At 40.1% G+C, this 13,737-nt stretch overlaps 1 protein-coding gene across 3 annotated transcripts in view; it reads left to right on the plus strand.

The window, feature by feature from the left end:
• Positions 1-13,737, plus strand: part of nkain4 (sodium/potassium transporting ATPase interacting 4) — an 89,003-nt gene that overhangs the window by 55,562 nt on the left and 19,704 nt on the right. For all 3 annotated transcript variants that reach the window (XM_036590915.1, XM_036590913.1, XM_036590914.1), the window contains exon 5: positions 9,725-9,785. In XM_036590915.1, coding sequence (XP_036446808.1) covers positions 9,725-9,785 — 61 coding nt within the window. The remainder of the gene's footprint in view (positions 1-9,724; positions 9,786-13,737) is intronic.

Below are 13,737 nucleotides of genomic sequence, written 5' to 3' on the forward strand. Positions count from 1 at the left end.
CAAGACACATTGTACCCCGTTCACATCTATACTCAGCGCTGTCCACTTATGACTGGATGTTAATGTCGGCAGTCGTCGGCTGGAGGTTAGGGAACCACTCTTGTAACCAGAAGGTAACCCCCAACTGCTCCCCGGGCACCGTGGATAGGGCTGCCCACCTCTCCGGGCAAGTGTGCTCACTGCCCCCTAGTGTGTGTGTTCACTAGTGTGCATATATGTGGGTGTTTCACTGCATGGATGGGTTAAATGCTGAGGTCTAATTCCTGCAAACACAGTTGGTCAGTGGTTCTAAATTCTAATTCTAGTTCGAGTGTGAACAGGGCCTTTGTGAGTGAAGCTCCTGCCATCTGTGCCCCAATAATAAACCCTCTTTCACTTAGTCTTTTCAAAATTGAGGTGAGCTACGCCTACTCAGCAGTTTTATACATTGCACAAAGCATGGAATGAAGTTAGTTGCTTAATTGTATCGTGTGGTTCGTTTGTGTGAAGGCATCTTGTTATGTTTCTTCACTCGTTCAGGGTTTTTCCTTTAATTTGTCACCCATCTGTAGCTTGCTAAGATTTAGAGATATAACCAGCTAATTATGGATTATTCAGCTATATTTTACAGAAGGAAGATTCAGCCACAATAGCTGATAATGAGAATAATAGATAAAACCCTGTCTAAACATTTCAGCTACAGTAGAGGAGGCACAGACGGGTGCACTTACAGAATCACACATACAGAGGCTGATATTATTAAGGCTAATATTGACGTTTAAGCTTTGACTGGTGACCTGAGGCCACTCTGACTGCAACTGACCCTCCCTCTCTCTTTCACTCTCTCTCATACACGTTATCTGATGTACCCAGATTGTGTAACACATCTCAGAGCAGCATGACGTGCAGCATGACACCTGCCAAAATGCTTTCAGACTCCTTTCTTTTCTCTTTCTCTGTCTACTGGGTGTCTTTTGAGCACCACGTGTCTCTCACTCTCTCGATCTGAGTGATGGGTTTGGTGGCCGTGGCAGGCTGATGAGTGCTTGTCAGTGTGTGATGAGGGGGACAGGGACAGCACTGCCACAGAGACCCCATCATTACAGAGGAGATGTGTGTGTTTCATGTGTGTCATCAAAAGCAGAACCCAACAGATGTTTCAGTTGGCTAATGATATCGGCCAATACTGCTGCCTCACAGTCTTCTCAGTGTCAGTGAAAATAACAGCGATATTTACTAACATTTTTGGCCAAAGCAGCAGCAGCATTCATCATGATCTCCCGATGATGGGGTGGAACTGTAGACCTCTGGTTGTCATGAAAAAATTCACAAATGACAGTGCCAAAGTTTGAGTAATAACGACCAACACTTCTCTTTTGATGAGGACATTGAATTTTGTAGACACATTATATCACTGCTGTCGGAACAAAACCTTGTATCTCCATTTTTGTCGTTTTTCAGTTTTGACATAATTTGAAAATGCCTGTTGTTCTTTACATTGTATGTAAATTTGATTGAGGCATGAAGGCAGGATCCTGAACTGCGTCCGTCCCTCAGCGGTGTTTAGGATTCTCTCTCGCGGCTGTGATCGGGGCCTGGGGGACGGGTGCTTGCCATAAAGTTGTTTTTATTTATTTTTAGCTTTTTGGTTTTCCTCTGAGTCTGTCCTGAATTTTGCTTAACCTACCAAAGATTTTTGTCTCAGTGCATAAATAACAGTATACTGTACAAAGTCTAGTAAGTTGCCGAAGTGTTTGTTTTCTTTGTGAGTCACTCTTTATGAGTCTTATTAATTGCCTTTAGAACTGCATATATTGTTGCTAATCAGCACTGTGTTATCAGCCATTGCAAAATGCAAATGAGGCCTCTAACCAATCACAATGTTTTTCACTCTGTCCTTTGAACATCTTTACCGCTCACAGTTCCAGATGAATGTTTTTGTTTTGATCAACCTTTTTTGGGTTTTTTAAAATCGAGTAAAATGTTCGTGTCTACATACAAGCTAGGAAATTTCTTTAGAGTGATTTATCTGAGCTCTTCACAATCTGTCAGGCTAAAAATATTAAATATGATGTTTCAAAATCATCACATTTAGCTGGTTATCATTCGAGCTGTATAAAACTGTACCAAGGCCAGTTGTTTCAGAGAAGTCGCCAAATGGGAAAAATAAATGAATAAGTAAAATATATGTAAACAAATAAATCACTGTAATGTACTATAATATATCCGTATGTCAGTAATATGCTGTATATGTATACCATAGTACACTTGTGATTACTGTAATACATTAATTCTGTCTCCATATTGGTTTATGCCTTATAAGATCAATTATAGGTGTACCTGTCCAATCCTAAACTTGAGTTATTGTAATTGTAGCATTGTGAATTAAAGCGATGGGTCACTCAAGATGGCCACAAATGTCTATGAAATAGAATAACCTCAGACGCACAGGGAGGGTTTTAGGAGGAAACCATGAACAAAACTTGGTTTTCTTTGCTGCTTATAATGAATTTGTGAAATCATCATTCAGGAGAAATAAATGGGGTTTGGCCTCAACTGTTAAGCCCAGTAAGTTCCCACATCTCCGGTAAACATTTATCACACAACATTCCACACAGGCGTAGGTATAAGCTTTATTATAAACTGTTATAAAGGTGAAATATATTCTGTGAATTAACTTTGCAAAAGTATTTGTTCTTTTGCTTTTAGCTTGACTCTCCCAATTCCTGTTTCCACACCTGCGTAACACTGGGAACATTACAAATGGCATTAATTAAAAGGCTGTAAATTGTGGAAGCCTGGACAACCTTTTTATCTGTGGGTCAATCAAATCTGGGGTGAAATGTCTCATTCTGTGGGAACCCAAAGTTTTCAGTGAGGATCAAAGCTGTAAATACAAAAACCACGAGAATCCAGGAAGAATTTAGGAGATCTTGGAATGTCCTAAACTCCTTATTGTTGTAAATGTCCTCCAATGTATTAAAGCCTTTTTCTGCCCATGACAGATGAATGTTTTGATGAACCGAGATGTTCATGTAATCCAACAAAAGTCAATTAATTTGGTCCAAAATAATGCAGGTCAGTCTTTACGCGTGTCCCCTTTTTGATTTGTCAGTGCATTTTTAATATATTTCAAAGCATATTGTAATGTTAATATTTATTCTGTATCACAGCCTTAATTACTTTGTAAATTCTGACTGATGTAAACACATTTAGACATAAACAGCCCCCACATGCACTTCTGAAAAGAGTTTGAATACAGAACCTGAGCAAAGTTTAGATTTAGGGTGATTTAAAGCCGCTATCATGTTACAGTAATGATTCCCTTAGAACATAATAGCACACGGCGTAATTTCTCTTTTGTATTCCACTTCAAAGGATCTCAGCTGGGAATTTAATTGCTTACTATGTGTTTTTTACATACGGGGGTTGGTGGTTGGTTTAAGTCTGCAGGAAACATCTGAAAACCTTTGCTCCGTAGTGGTTTGGCAGTTGAGATGGGGGGAATGTTTTGCACTGTTTCAGGTTTCAGTAATACAGCACCTGCAGTCAGTGTGTGTCAGGAGTGTGTTGTGAGTCGGTGTGTGTGTGAAGTGTGGTGTGTTCTTGTGAGAGCAGTGGGAGCTCGTTTGTTCCACTGACCGTGAGGGTGAGTGTCCTGATCCTGACGTGATGTAGACAGCGCTGCCTTCAGGCTACTGGGAGATACAGAGACTTCAGCGAGTCGGATGAACAGACTTATTTCAGAACTAAAAACAGCACCAAACCTACAAACTCAGACGCAACAAAATACAACAAACAATTTATCATAATTCTGATAAAAATTACATCACAATACAACACAGTATGCTTTTCTGAGGATGTTGTCAGTACTTTTTGAAAACTGACCAACTGCATGATTCATTACATAGACAACGTCATTAGACCTGTTCATCTGGATTTAGTGCAGCATGTGAAATATGAAAATCATTGTAATTATAGTTTTTGATTGTACTTGTTAAATATGACACTAGTACTTTTCTTGATGTATCTCTACAGATTAAAACATGAATGTGTTTACTTGGTAATCAAGGTACCAGTTCCAGTAAAATAAGTCCCAGATGCAGTCTGGGAATTGCAGAATCCGTATCCTGCTTATTCCAGCACTTATTAAGCCTTGTGTGCAGCTTTGCACAGTATAGGCTATAGTATTGCTTTAATCAGTGTGAGTCTCCACAAGAATAGTAATACAGAGAGAGATGTGTGTCTGTGGCTGCACTTCACTCTCCCTCATTTACACTCATTTCAAGCACAGCAGGGGAACATTGCCAAGTAATTAACCTGCCAGAGTAATGAAGAGCAGTTTACAGGGTGTGTCCTTTTCTGCACATGTTCCCTATTAGGCTTCAGAATTAGGCCTAATATTAATATTAGGCTTATATTGTCTGTGCAGTTCTGTGCAAAAATCAGTGACCACCCTTCACTTATTCACTTTCTAGTCAAAATGGATGTTAAGTACAGATTATTTATTTTTCAGGAGAGATTCCTGAGGACATAAGATAATCCACTTGCACAAAGACGGGGGAAGTCAAAGGAAAATATGTAAAATAAATAAATGAAAGGATATAGAGAAACTGAGACTCCTAACAGGAGCTGGTCGACAGCAAAACTGTTCCCTTTCAGCATTCAGAGACAAGCAAGCTCCACTCTTACTACACACCTGAAAACGTCCACAGGTGTTTCTGTCCATCCTTCCACTGTGAGAAGACGACTCAGCGCTGTGGGTCTGAAAGGATGTGTAGCTGAAAGAGGCCTCACTGAGAAAAGGAGGAACATTTGCAAATCAAATAAAGGAGCTGCTGCTGTTCTCAGAAGAATTGGCCACTCCAGAGTCCAGTCCTCAACATCACTGAGTGTGTTTGGGATTATTTGGATCGTGAGAAGCAGACGATGCAACCAGCTAACACTGAACTTTGGAGGTGTTAAAAATACCCCTGCAGATTCCTTTAAAAAGTGTTCAGAAAACAATGGAAGCTGTAATAAAAGCAGAGGATGGACACAGTAAATACTGACGATACTGATGCTATATTTAGTCATTTCGTCATTATGTCATAAAATGAATAGCTTATATTTAATCACAGGTTTGACTGGAAATGATCTTAATAAAAAGGTTGTCTGCCTTTTTTTACACTTTTTGTGTTTGAGTTTTGCTTGAATTAGTCATTGTAGTAACTTGAGTTTCAAAATGAACAATGTCTTATTGTACAGCGCTGGTAGGTTTTATGTGAAATATATTTAAACAGGGTTTGAACTGTGTTAGAGGTCTTGAAGGGTCTCCTGGGGGCAAGTCTGACTCTGAGGTGTGTGTTTTGATATGTACTGTTTTCACAATATATTCACCCCTGTAGTTTTTTCACCAGTATTATTTAGCAGAAGTGTTTTAACTTCAAATCTGTATCAATAAAAATTATTTTTACTCTTAAGGCCGCTGCACACCGGACGTGCCGCATCGTGCAGGGTCCAAAAATCAGAAACCATTGTTTTTGATAAAAACACCAGCCCCGGTACACAACACACCACTGCTCAGCGACTCCCAGCATGAGGCCACAAAAAGCCACAACGGATCACATGTGGTTCGAAATTTACACCGAGTAAGACAGTAAAGTCTTTCAGATTAACAGACAAAGCTCAGCTGCAGCTGCTTTTTACGAGGCTGAAATCAGCTTCTCCATCTCCAGCTCCTTGTCCGAATCTTCCTGTTCCACCTTAAATGGTGCCCGAAGCGCCAAAATGTAGCTAACTATGTAGCCAACTGTTGCACCATTTAAGGTAGAACAGGAAAATGCGAACAAGAAGCTGTGGAATGAGAAACTGACTTCAGCTTTCCGACTTTTTAGTGCTTCAGTTTCTCGTTGCAGATTAAACGTATCAGAAAACCAGCTGGAGTGATTATAAAAACAAATAAGTCCATTAGTCTCCAGATTATCGAAGTTCATCTTAAATCTCTCTCTTTGCCGTTTCGTTAGCTACTAGCTAGGCGAGACTGTTGTCTGTGTTGCTATGGTGACCAGCAGTCTGTGCTGATCTTCAGGGTTAAAGGGTGAATCAGCAGTTCTACATTAACTCCAGAGTTTAAGACCATTTATTGTTAAACTGTGTTGAACGATCAGCAGAGCTTTATTTTACTGTAAAGGAGGATTGTTTTATTTTTACCTACTAATCTGATTCTGCTGTGGAGCAACAGGACAGTAAAAGAGCTGCATGTTGCCGACTGCTGGCTTGTGGCATGGCTGCTAACAACATTTGTTTTTCTGTGTGTTCATGGCTGTCAGTGATGTAAAACCAAAGGTATGAAGTTTCTCAGCAGTTTGAGATGCACAAGCGAGCGCTGTGGCCTGGCTGTAGGGTTACGTTACAGACTGGGACTGTGTGAATTTACAGTTTATCCAGGAGGAGCAATTTAACGTTAACCACAATGAAAACATAGAAAAAAGCTGGTCATCTCGTGTGAGGACATTCATTTTGTCAGAAAATTCACATTTTATTCAAGGAAATAACATGAGACTCCCAAAAATCCAATGTTGTCTTTTTGTAAAGGGGCCTCTTTACCCTTTAGGGGCAGTCCAGGACCAACCCAGCCCCCCCATTTCAAACCCTGTATTTAACAAAATCATCGGTATTACTTATTCTTTCTAACGTTGATGCAGTTGCTTTTTATTACTGTTCATACATGTCTGCTGTGTAGTTCTGAAGGAGCAGACGTCAGTATCATCTCAAAACACTGAAAGACCCTGACAAACAATGAGGAATGTCTCATTGAAAAGCCCAAAACAGCAGCAGTGCAGAAAACACAGTGTGTTTCATTCATTTCCAGTTCTGGATTTGGCCAAAGTTAAATTGAGTTGGGTCTGAGTCGGGTCAGAGGTGCAGATCAGGTCAGATAAGAAACTTTGAACCCATAAAGACCCTGACATCAAAGCCTTTCTGTAAAAGTCAGACAGTAATTGAAGCTCAGTGTCTAGGAAGGGAGAGAGAGAAAGAGAGAGAGAGAGAAAGAAAAAGAGAGAGAGAGAGAGAGAGAGAGAGAAAGAAAGAGAGAGAAAAAGAGAGAGAGAGAGAGAAAGAGAGAGAGAGAGAGAGAGAGAGAGAAAGAAAGAGAGAGAGAGAGAGAGAGCACAGTAAAAACGAGGGATGAATTATGAAGGAAGATGCTGTGGGTGCTGCTATAGTCCACGTTTCTCAGCCAGAGAGAAGGAAGCGAGGCAGGTTACTGAAAAGCAAAAAAGTCAGACGAATGGAGCGCGGCTTTAAGACCTTGAGTGGCTAAATTTTAATAGCATTAATGAAAGAGGTTTCGAAGTGTTCTCCAGAGGAGCTGAACTCAGAGCGCTGCGATGTTTGAAGTTCAGGGCGGTCCTCTTTGTGCCTAACCCTGCATGAATCCCCTGAAGAGGAATTAGTCATTAATTGGCCTCATTAAAGGAAATAGGCTTTATTGAATAAGTGCTATTGAAGGATCTCTGGGTTGTCAAGGCTTTTAGAAGAACAGAGATTGTCCTGCGTGTCCTTTCAGCTCCTGCTGGAGTGTAAGCTTGAACTGTCGTTCTCATTCTCTTATCAGTTTAACGAGCACCTTTTATCACATTCTGCATTTCCAGAACACACTGAAAGGAAATGTGGCCTCAGTCTCCTCCTTTTGAAAATTCATATCATATTTCTGTCAGGGATGTACGTGGGTACTGAGGACTGTTCGATGTGTCAGTATTAGGATATTCATTGCACTGAAAATATACAGGCAGACAAATTCAGAGATTTTAGATTTTAATAAGACTAAAATGTTTTCTTTCTTCTGAGTAAGTACATATATCGCTATTATTATTGTTTTTATTGTGACTTTTTATTGCAATAACTTTTAAAGAAATTAAAAAAAAAAAAATCTGTCAGCCCTCTGACCCTGTTTAACCGTGTACCAGTGTTATTTTCCACACAATTACCCAAGTAAGAGGGCTGCCGGCTCAGGCTCAGCTCAGTCTAACCTCATTCAGAATAATGGTCCCTGCATGGCTTAGTGTGTTTGTTGATTAGCTCTGAAACTGCTCACTACACTCACGCACACACAGCCCCCCCCCCTTAAAGTAATCAGGGTTAACACTTCATGTTAATCAAGCCGGCGTTCTCCTCTCAGCAGACTGTAGTGTCTGGCTGTTGACATTTTCCTTGATGGAGGTGGCGTTTCAGATCAGTCAGAACTGACTGGAGATCAGAACTGGCTGTCAAACGGCAACAGGCGTCACCTCATTTTAGCTCAGTGCAGCCAAATGTCTGTGCCCTCCGCTGTGATTGCACCCTAAGGGTGTGTGATATGGCAAAATATCTTGAAGACATTTTTAGTGATACCTGGTATGTATCTCAATATTTTGTTATTCATAGGTTTATAAACAAGTTGGAAAAGACAAAATACACCAGCAGACAGCAGCGCTGCATTTAGAAAAGGCTATGGGCATCATTCAATCATATCAAGGCTTCGGCCAATTCAGCCGTACAGCAGTAGAGGGATCTCACTTTTCAATTTAAGGATATTTGTTCATTGAATATTGTCATGTCTGTCCTTTCACCATCTATACTAGACTACAGGGCTGTGTTATGTGTTGTTTGTTATTGCAGTTAAAATACAGATATGAGATTTCAGATCAGTTGAAATTGAATTCAGTCAGAATTGGCTGTGTCAAAAGGCAGTGGGTGTTACCTCATTTTAGTCCAGTTCAGCCAAATGTCCACGCCATCATTTGTGCTTGCAACTAAAGGTGAGTGATATGGCAAATATGTAACATCACAATACTTAAAGACATTAGTTTATGATGCACAGTACAGATTTTTATTCTGTTTTGCTTAGGTTTGCAAAAAGTAGACAAAATTCACCAGGAAACAGAGAAACTGCAACTATAAATTCAGCATTTCCAAACATAAACAACCTAAGAAGGACCTAAATTAATGAGATATGATATAAAATAAGAAGGCAGGAGGGGGTGACATCCACTCAGCTACTCGTTACAGTTTTACCATGTAAACTTGTTGTTTACAGGCAACAAATACGTTAAGTAATGCTAATGTTTAAATGTGTTTTTAATATTTTAAGACAGGCAGCGCGGCGGCTTTTTCTATGCAGTAGTAATGTGTTATTTCCATATCATTTAGCTTTGCTAATTACAGACTTTCATGTATACCTAGCAATCTTCTCTCTCTCGCCCACGGATGCACACTCTGTTTTCCCAGTAGGCATGTTTAGGGCAGCATGCCCAATAAGGACTTAATTGAGTGGGCGTGGTGCCACTCGTAGGTTTGGGCTGAGCCTTTCCACCCCAGCCCTGTATGTATTTTAGAGCAGAGCTGTGCCATCTGCCTCTGTGCCATGGCATTCCCATCAATGCGGCCAGCGTACCCACTCTGCTGGAGCTGATCCGTTGACTTGGCGCGGGTGCGGCGCAGACTGATGTCAGAAGCCTTTGTTCTGTTGCTGTATTGTCTGTGTTTTTATGTTAACAAGTGTATTAGTTATTTTGAGCTGCGTGCAGTCTGGGACAGGCGCGCTCACAGAGGAGGGATATTGTGGTGCAAAACACGATATTCTCCCGGTTTAGTGTTGTGAGAGGCTAAGAAAGTGTAACAGACTCCATGTTTCTCCTTTTCTCTCTGTTTTTGTCTCTCTGATCTTCTTCTCAGAGGCTGTAAGCAGCTGAAATGTTTGTGTTGCTCTTTGTCTCCTCAGCTGCTGGGCTTTGTGTACGCCTGCTACGTCGTGAGCTCCATCACAGAGGAGGAAGACAGCTGTGAGTACACCCCCCGTCTTCTCTCTCTCTCTCTCTCTCTCTCTCTCTTTTTCTCTCTCCCTGTACTTCTTTCTCTCTGTCTTTCTCTGTCACTGTCTGTTAGTACTGGGCGATATTGTTTACAATACAATTATACAACACTATATTTGTTTTCACTTTTATTGGTATTGAATTGATAGATTAGGAGGATTATATCCATGAAAACATTCTGTCCCATAACATAGTGATGTCTCTGTTGCCATGACGGTATACATACCAAAGAGCAGCCCTCAGGGCCTCCGAGGCCTTTAGAGAAGAACTTTCTGCTCAAAACAGAAGTTTTGTGTTTAGATTTAGATTCGATTTTTTCTCCATGGTAACTGTGTGGATACAGCCAACCATTGGTTTGGCCTTCAGGAGCTGGACAGAAGGCCTTACACGTGAAATTAACTACCAACATAATTAGCATGTGACAATGGAATCAATCACATTATGATTTACAAAGAGTGGAACCAGTTTTATAAGAGAAAAACATCCTGCTAGGCTTCACATTCATATTCACACCAGATATTTAATTATGTTATGACTTAGTTTAAACCCAATGTGTTCATTGAAATAGGAAGCCAAATATATACAAAGTCATCATTTATAGTGTACTCTGTGTTTGGAGGTGACTGTCCCAAACACTAAGCCCTACATTTCAACTAGTGCACAATTTTTTTCTTTAATTTTCTTTAATGTTGTTTTTAAAAGATCTTTTTAATTCTTTTAAAATGAAGTTGAAAGTTTTAGATTTACTTTATTTCTTAAATGCTGCCCCACATCTTCATATTTTATACTCAAGCATAAAGAGTTTTAGTTCATAGGCGGAGCCTTATTTTAGCCACACCCCTCATTTTAGAGCAGGAAGTGAGGCTGCATCCCTGTCCTTCATGGCCACATGGTGAGCAGTTAGATCCCATTGTTTTGAAGTAAATGTGTCCCAAAGTGTAAAGCAAATATGTGTAGCATTAAGAATTTTCACTACAGAAACACATTTTCAGCGATTAAATACGTTTTTACTGTTCTAATAAAAATATTATGATTTTATGTGTGTACAGTTGTTCAAAACCATGTTTGCTAGTGATGTACTGGCTGGGATTTTTGAGTTATGCTTAAAATTAGCTGAAGTTTTCACCACTGAAACGTTTAGTATAGTTTCAGTGGTGTTGTGATTGTTTTGTTAGTGACAAAATGAAATGTTTAATCAAATAAGCCTAATTAAAGTTTAGGGTCATCCAAAGCGACAGGATTATAGACTAAATTCTGAGTCAGTCGAAAGTCTGAAATATGTTTTCAGCCTTGACTTTGAGCCAGTTTGGTAAAATGATCCACATATTCGGTTCAGGCAGTGCTGCCCTGCACAACCCTCTCTCTCTCTCTCTCATTGTCATGTATATCTACTGCCTCCTGCTGTCCAGACTGCACATGCAGCAGCTTCACTCAAGTCTTCACCTCTATTTATCTTCCTTTTCTTTTCATTCTCTCTGTCCCTCTATCCTTTCTGCTTAGTTCATTTTCCCTCTAATTGACAGCAGGTCTCGCACAGAAGAGCTTCCAGCTGTCAGCTTGTCCTTGTCTGTCTGGTCAGCTGTGTGTGTGTGTGTGTGTGTGTGTGTGTGTGTGTGCGTGTGTGCGCGTGTGTGTGAATGCCCTAGTGAGTGTGTGTGTGTGAAAGTGTTACAATATCCAGGTGTTAGAAAACAGAATAAATTGTTTCCATCTTCCACGTTTATTCTCTCTAGAACAGTGTCGGGGTCTGTGGGAATAAAGCGTAAATTTTAGAGAGAGTGGAACTTGTCCAGAATGTCCAGAATCGCGGCCCACATGAACACTGACAGAATGGACACTGACAGAAGACTAAGCTAAGCAAAGAATTTAAAGTGTATACTGAGGCGTGACATTCAAGTTAAAACCATATGAATAGAGAAATGATGGGTTATGAATGGCTCTGTGATCACTCAGCACAGATTATCTCCATTGTCCTGTGCTCTGCAGTGAACCTGTGATAAGCAACTGAGAAGCGGCATCCAAAGTAAAGTTCCTCTTGATTCTTATGATATAATTTAGAATAGATCGTCACTTTAAATCAGCTTCACTGGGGAAATGTAATTTGCCATTAATCCTCTGCTGTACGGCTCGAGGAGCGAGTAATAACTGAGAAGTGCCGTTTGGAGTGTCTCTGAGTGGAACAGCAGAGCAAAGCAGCGCCTCATGCCTGATGAGAGTTTAATAAAAACTCTATCATGTAAAAAATAACAAAGGAAAAGATCTTTTAGATGTATTTAAATTAGGCTGCATCTAATAACATCTGATAAGACTGATAAGACTCAATACATAAGGACCCCATAACGCCCATGTGTCAAAAACAAGGCCCGCAGGTCAGATCAGGCCCGCCACACAATCCTGTCCGGCCTGCAGAAGTATTTTAATTTTCTATTAATATTAGCTCTTTTCACAGTGTGCTGCACTACAGTCCCCAGCATGCACTGCAACATAATGTGCTCTGACTCTCCTACCCCAACAACAGTCTATAGGACAGCAGTTACACCTCAATTCAACTCAATTCTACACAATTCTGTGCAGTTCCACACCAGTCAGATCACCAAACACACTAACTGCATTTCAGCCAATATAAACCCCAAACGTCAGTTCAGCAGCTCAGAAACTGAGCCCAGGTATTAATGAACTGCAAAGAAAGGATGCCAGGTGTCTAATTCAAGCAGATAGGTAGGTTTAAAAGACTGAGCTCCTGGGGACGTTTAGATTTAGAATATTTCAAGTGTTCTTGTAATCTTTTAAGGTCTACTACAAGTGTCTGTATCTTACTGTTGAAGTTTATGCACATTTTAAATAAACAGTGGTCAGTTCGGGTTACAGCACAACATTAATTAAAAATGAATAAAAACTTTTTTTTCTCTGGCCCACAGATTTGATTAGATTTTAAAATTCTGATGTCTTCAAAATAAAATGATGGTTTTCATGCAAATTGTCCTGCATCCCTTTAGTTTGAGAGAATTATACAGAAGATGGTGATCCAGTCTAGACTTTATGAGATCTTCAGAACAGTCTGTAGTTTTAGGGTCCTTCATAAAGTAAATAATGTTGGCGTGTCTCTACAGAAACACAGAGTTTTAGTGCATAGGTGGCCACTTCGTCTTAGCCACTCCCTCATTTAGAGCAGGAAGTGAGGCTGCATCCCTGTCCATCATGGCCACATGGTGAGCAGATAAAGTCCATTGTGTGGAAGCAAATGTGTAAATCTGTAAAGCACTGCTAAACTACAGCCCGATTTCCAAAAAAGTTGGGATGCTGTGCAAAATGTAAATAAAAACAAAACATAATGATGTGCAAATCATTTAAACCCTATATTTCATTGAAAATAGTACAAAGACAACATATCAAATGTCAAAATTGAGAAATTTAATTATTTTTTTTAAATATTTGCCCATTTTGAATTTGATGCCAACAACACATTCCAAAAAAGTTTGGACGGGGGGCAACAAAAGGCTGGTAAAGTTGTGTAATGCTGAAAAGAAAACCTTGTGGTTAAACAGGTCAGTAACATGATTGGGTATTAAAGATGAGGAGGGGTTCACCACTCTGTGAAAGACTGCATGATCAAATAGCGCAACAATTCAAGAATAACGATTCTCAACATAAAACAGCAAAGAACTTCTGCTTTTCATCATCTACGGTTCATAATATCATTAAAAGATTCAGAGAATCTGGAGAAATCTCTGTATGTAAGGGACAAGGCCAAAAACCAGTATTTGCTGGCTGTGATCTTTGGACCCTCAGACAGCACTGCATTAAAAACAGACATGATTCTGTAGTGGAAATCACTGCATGGGCTCAGAAACACTTCTGAAAACCACTGTCTGTGAAAACAGTTCATCACTGCATCCACAAATGCAAGTTAAAACTCTAAAAT

The sequence above is a fragment of the Colossoma macropomum genome, unplaced genomic scaffold (assembly GCF_904425465.1).
Source record: "Colossoma macropomum unplaced genomic scaffold, Colossoma_macropomum, whole genome shotgun sequence".
NCBI lineage: Eukaryota > Metazoa > Chordata > Actinopteri > Characiformes > Serrasalmidae > Colossoma > Colossoma macropomum.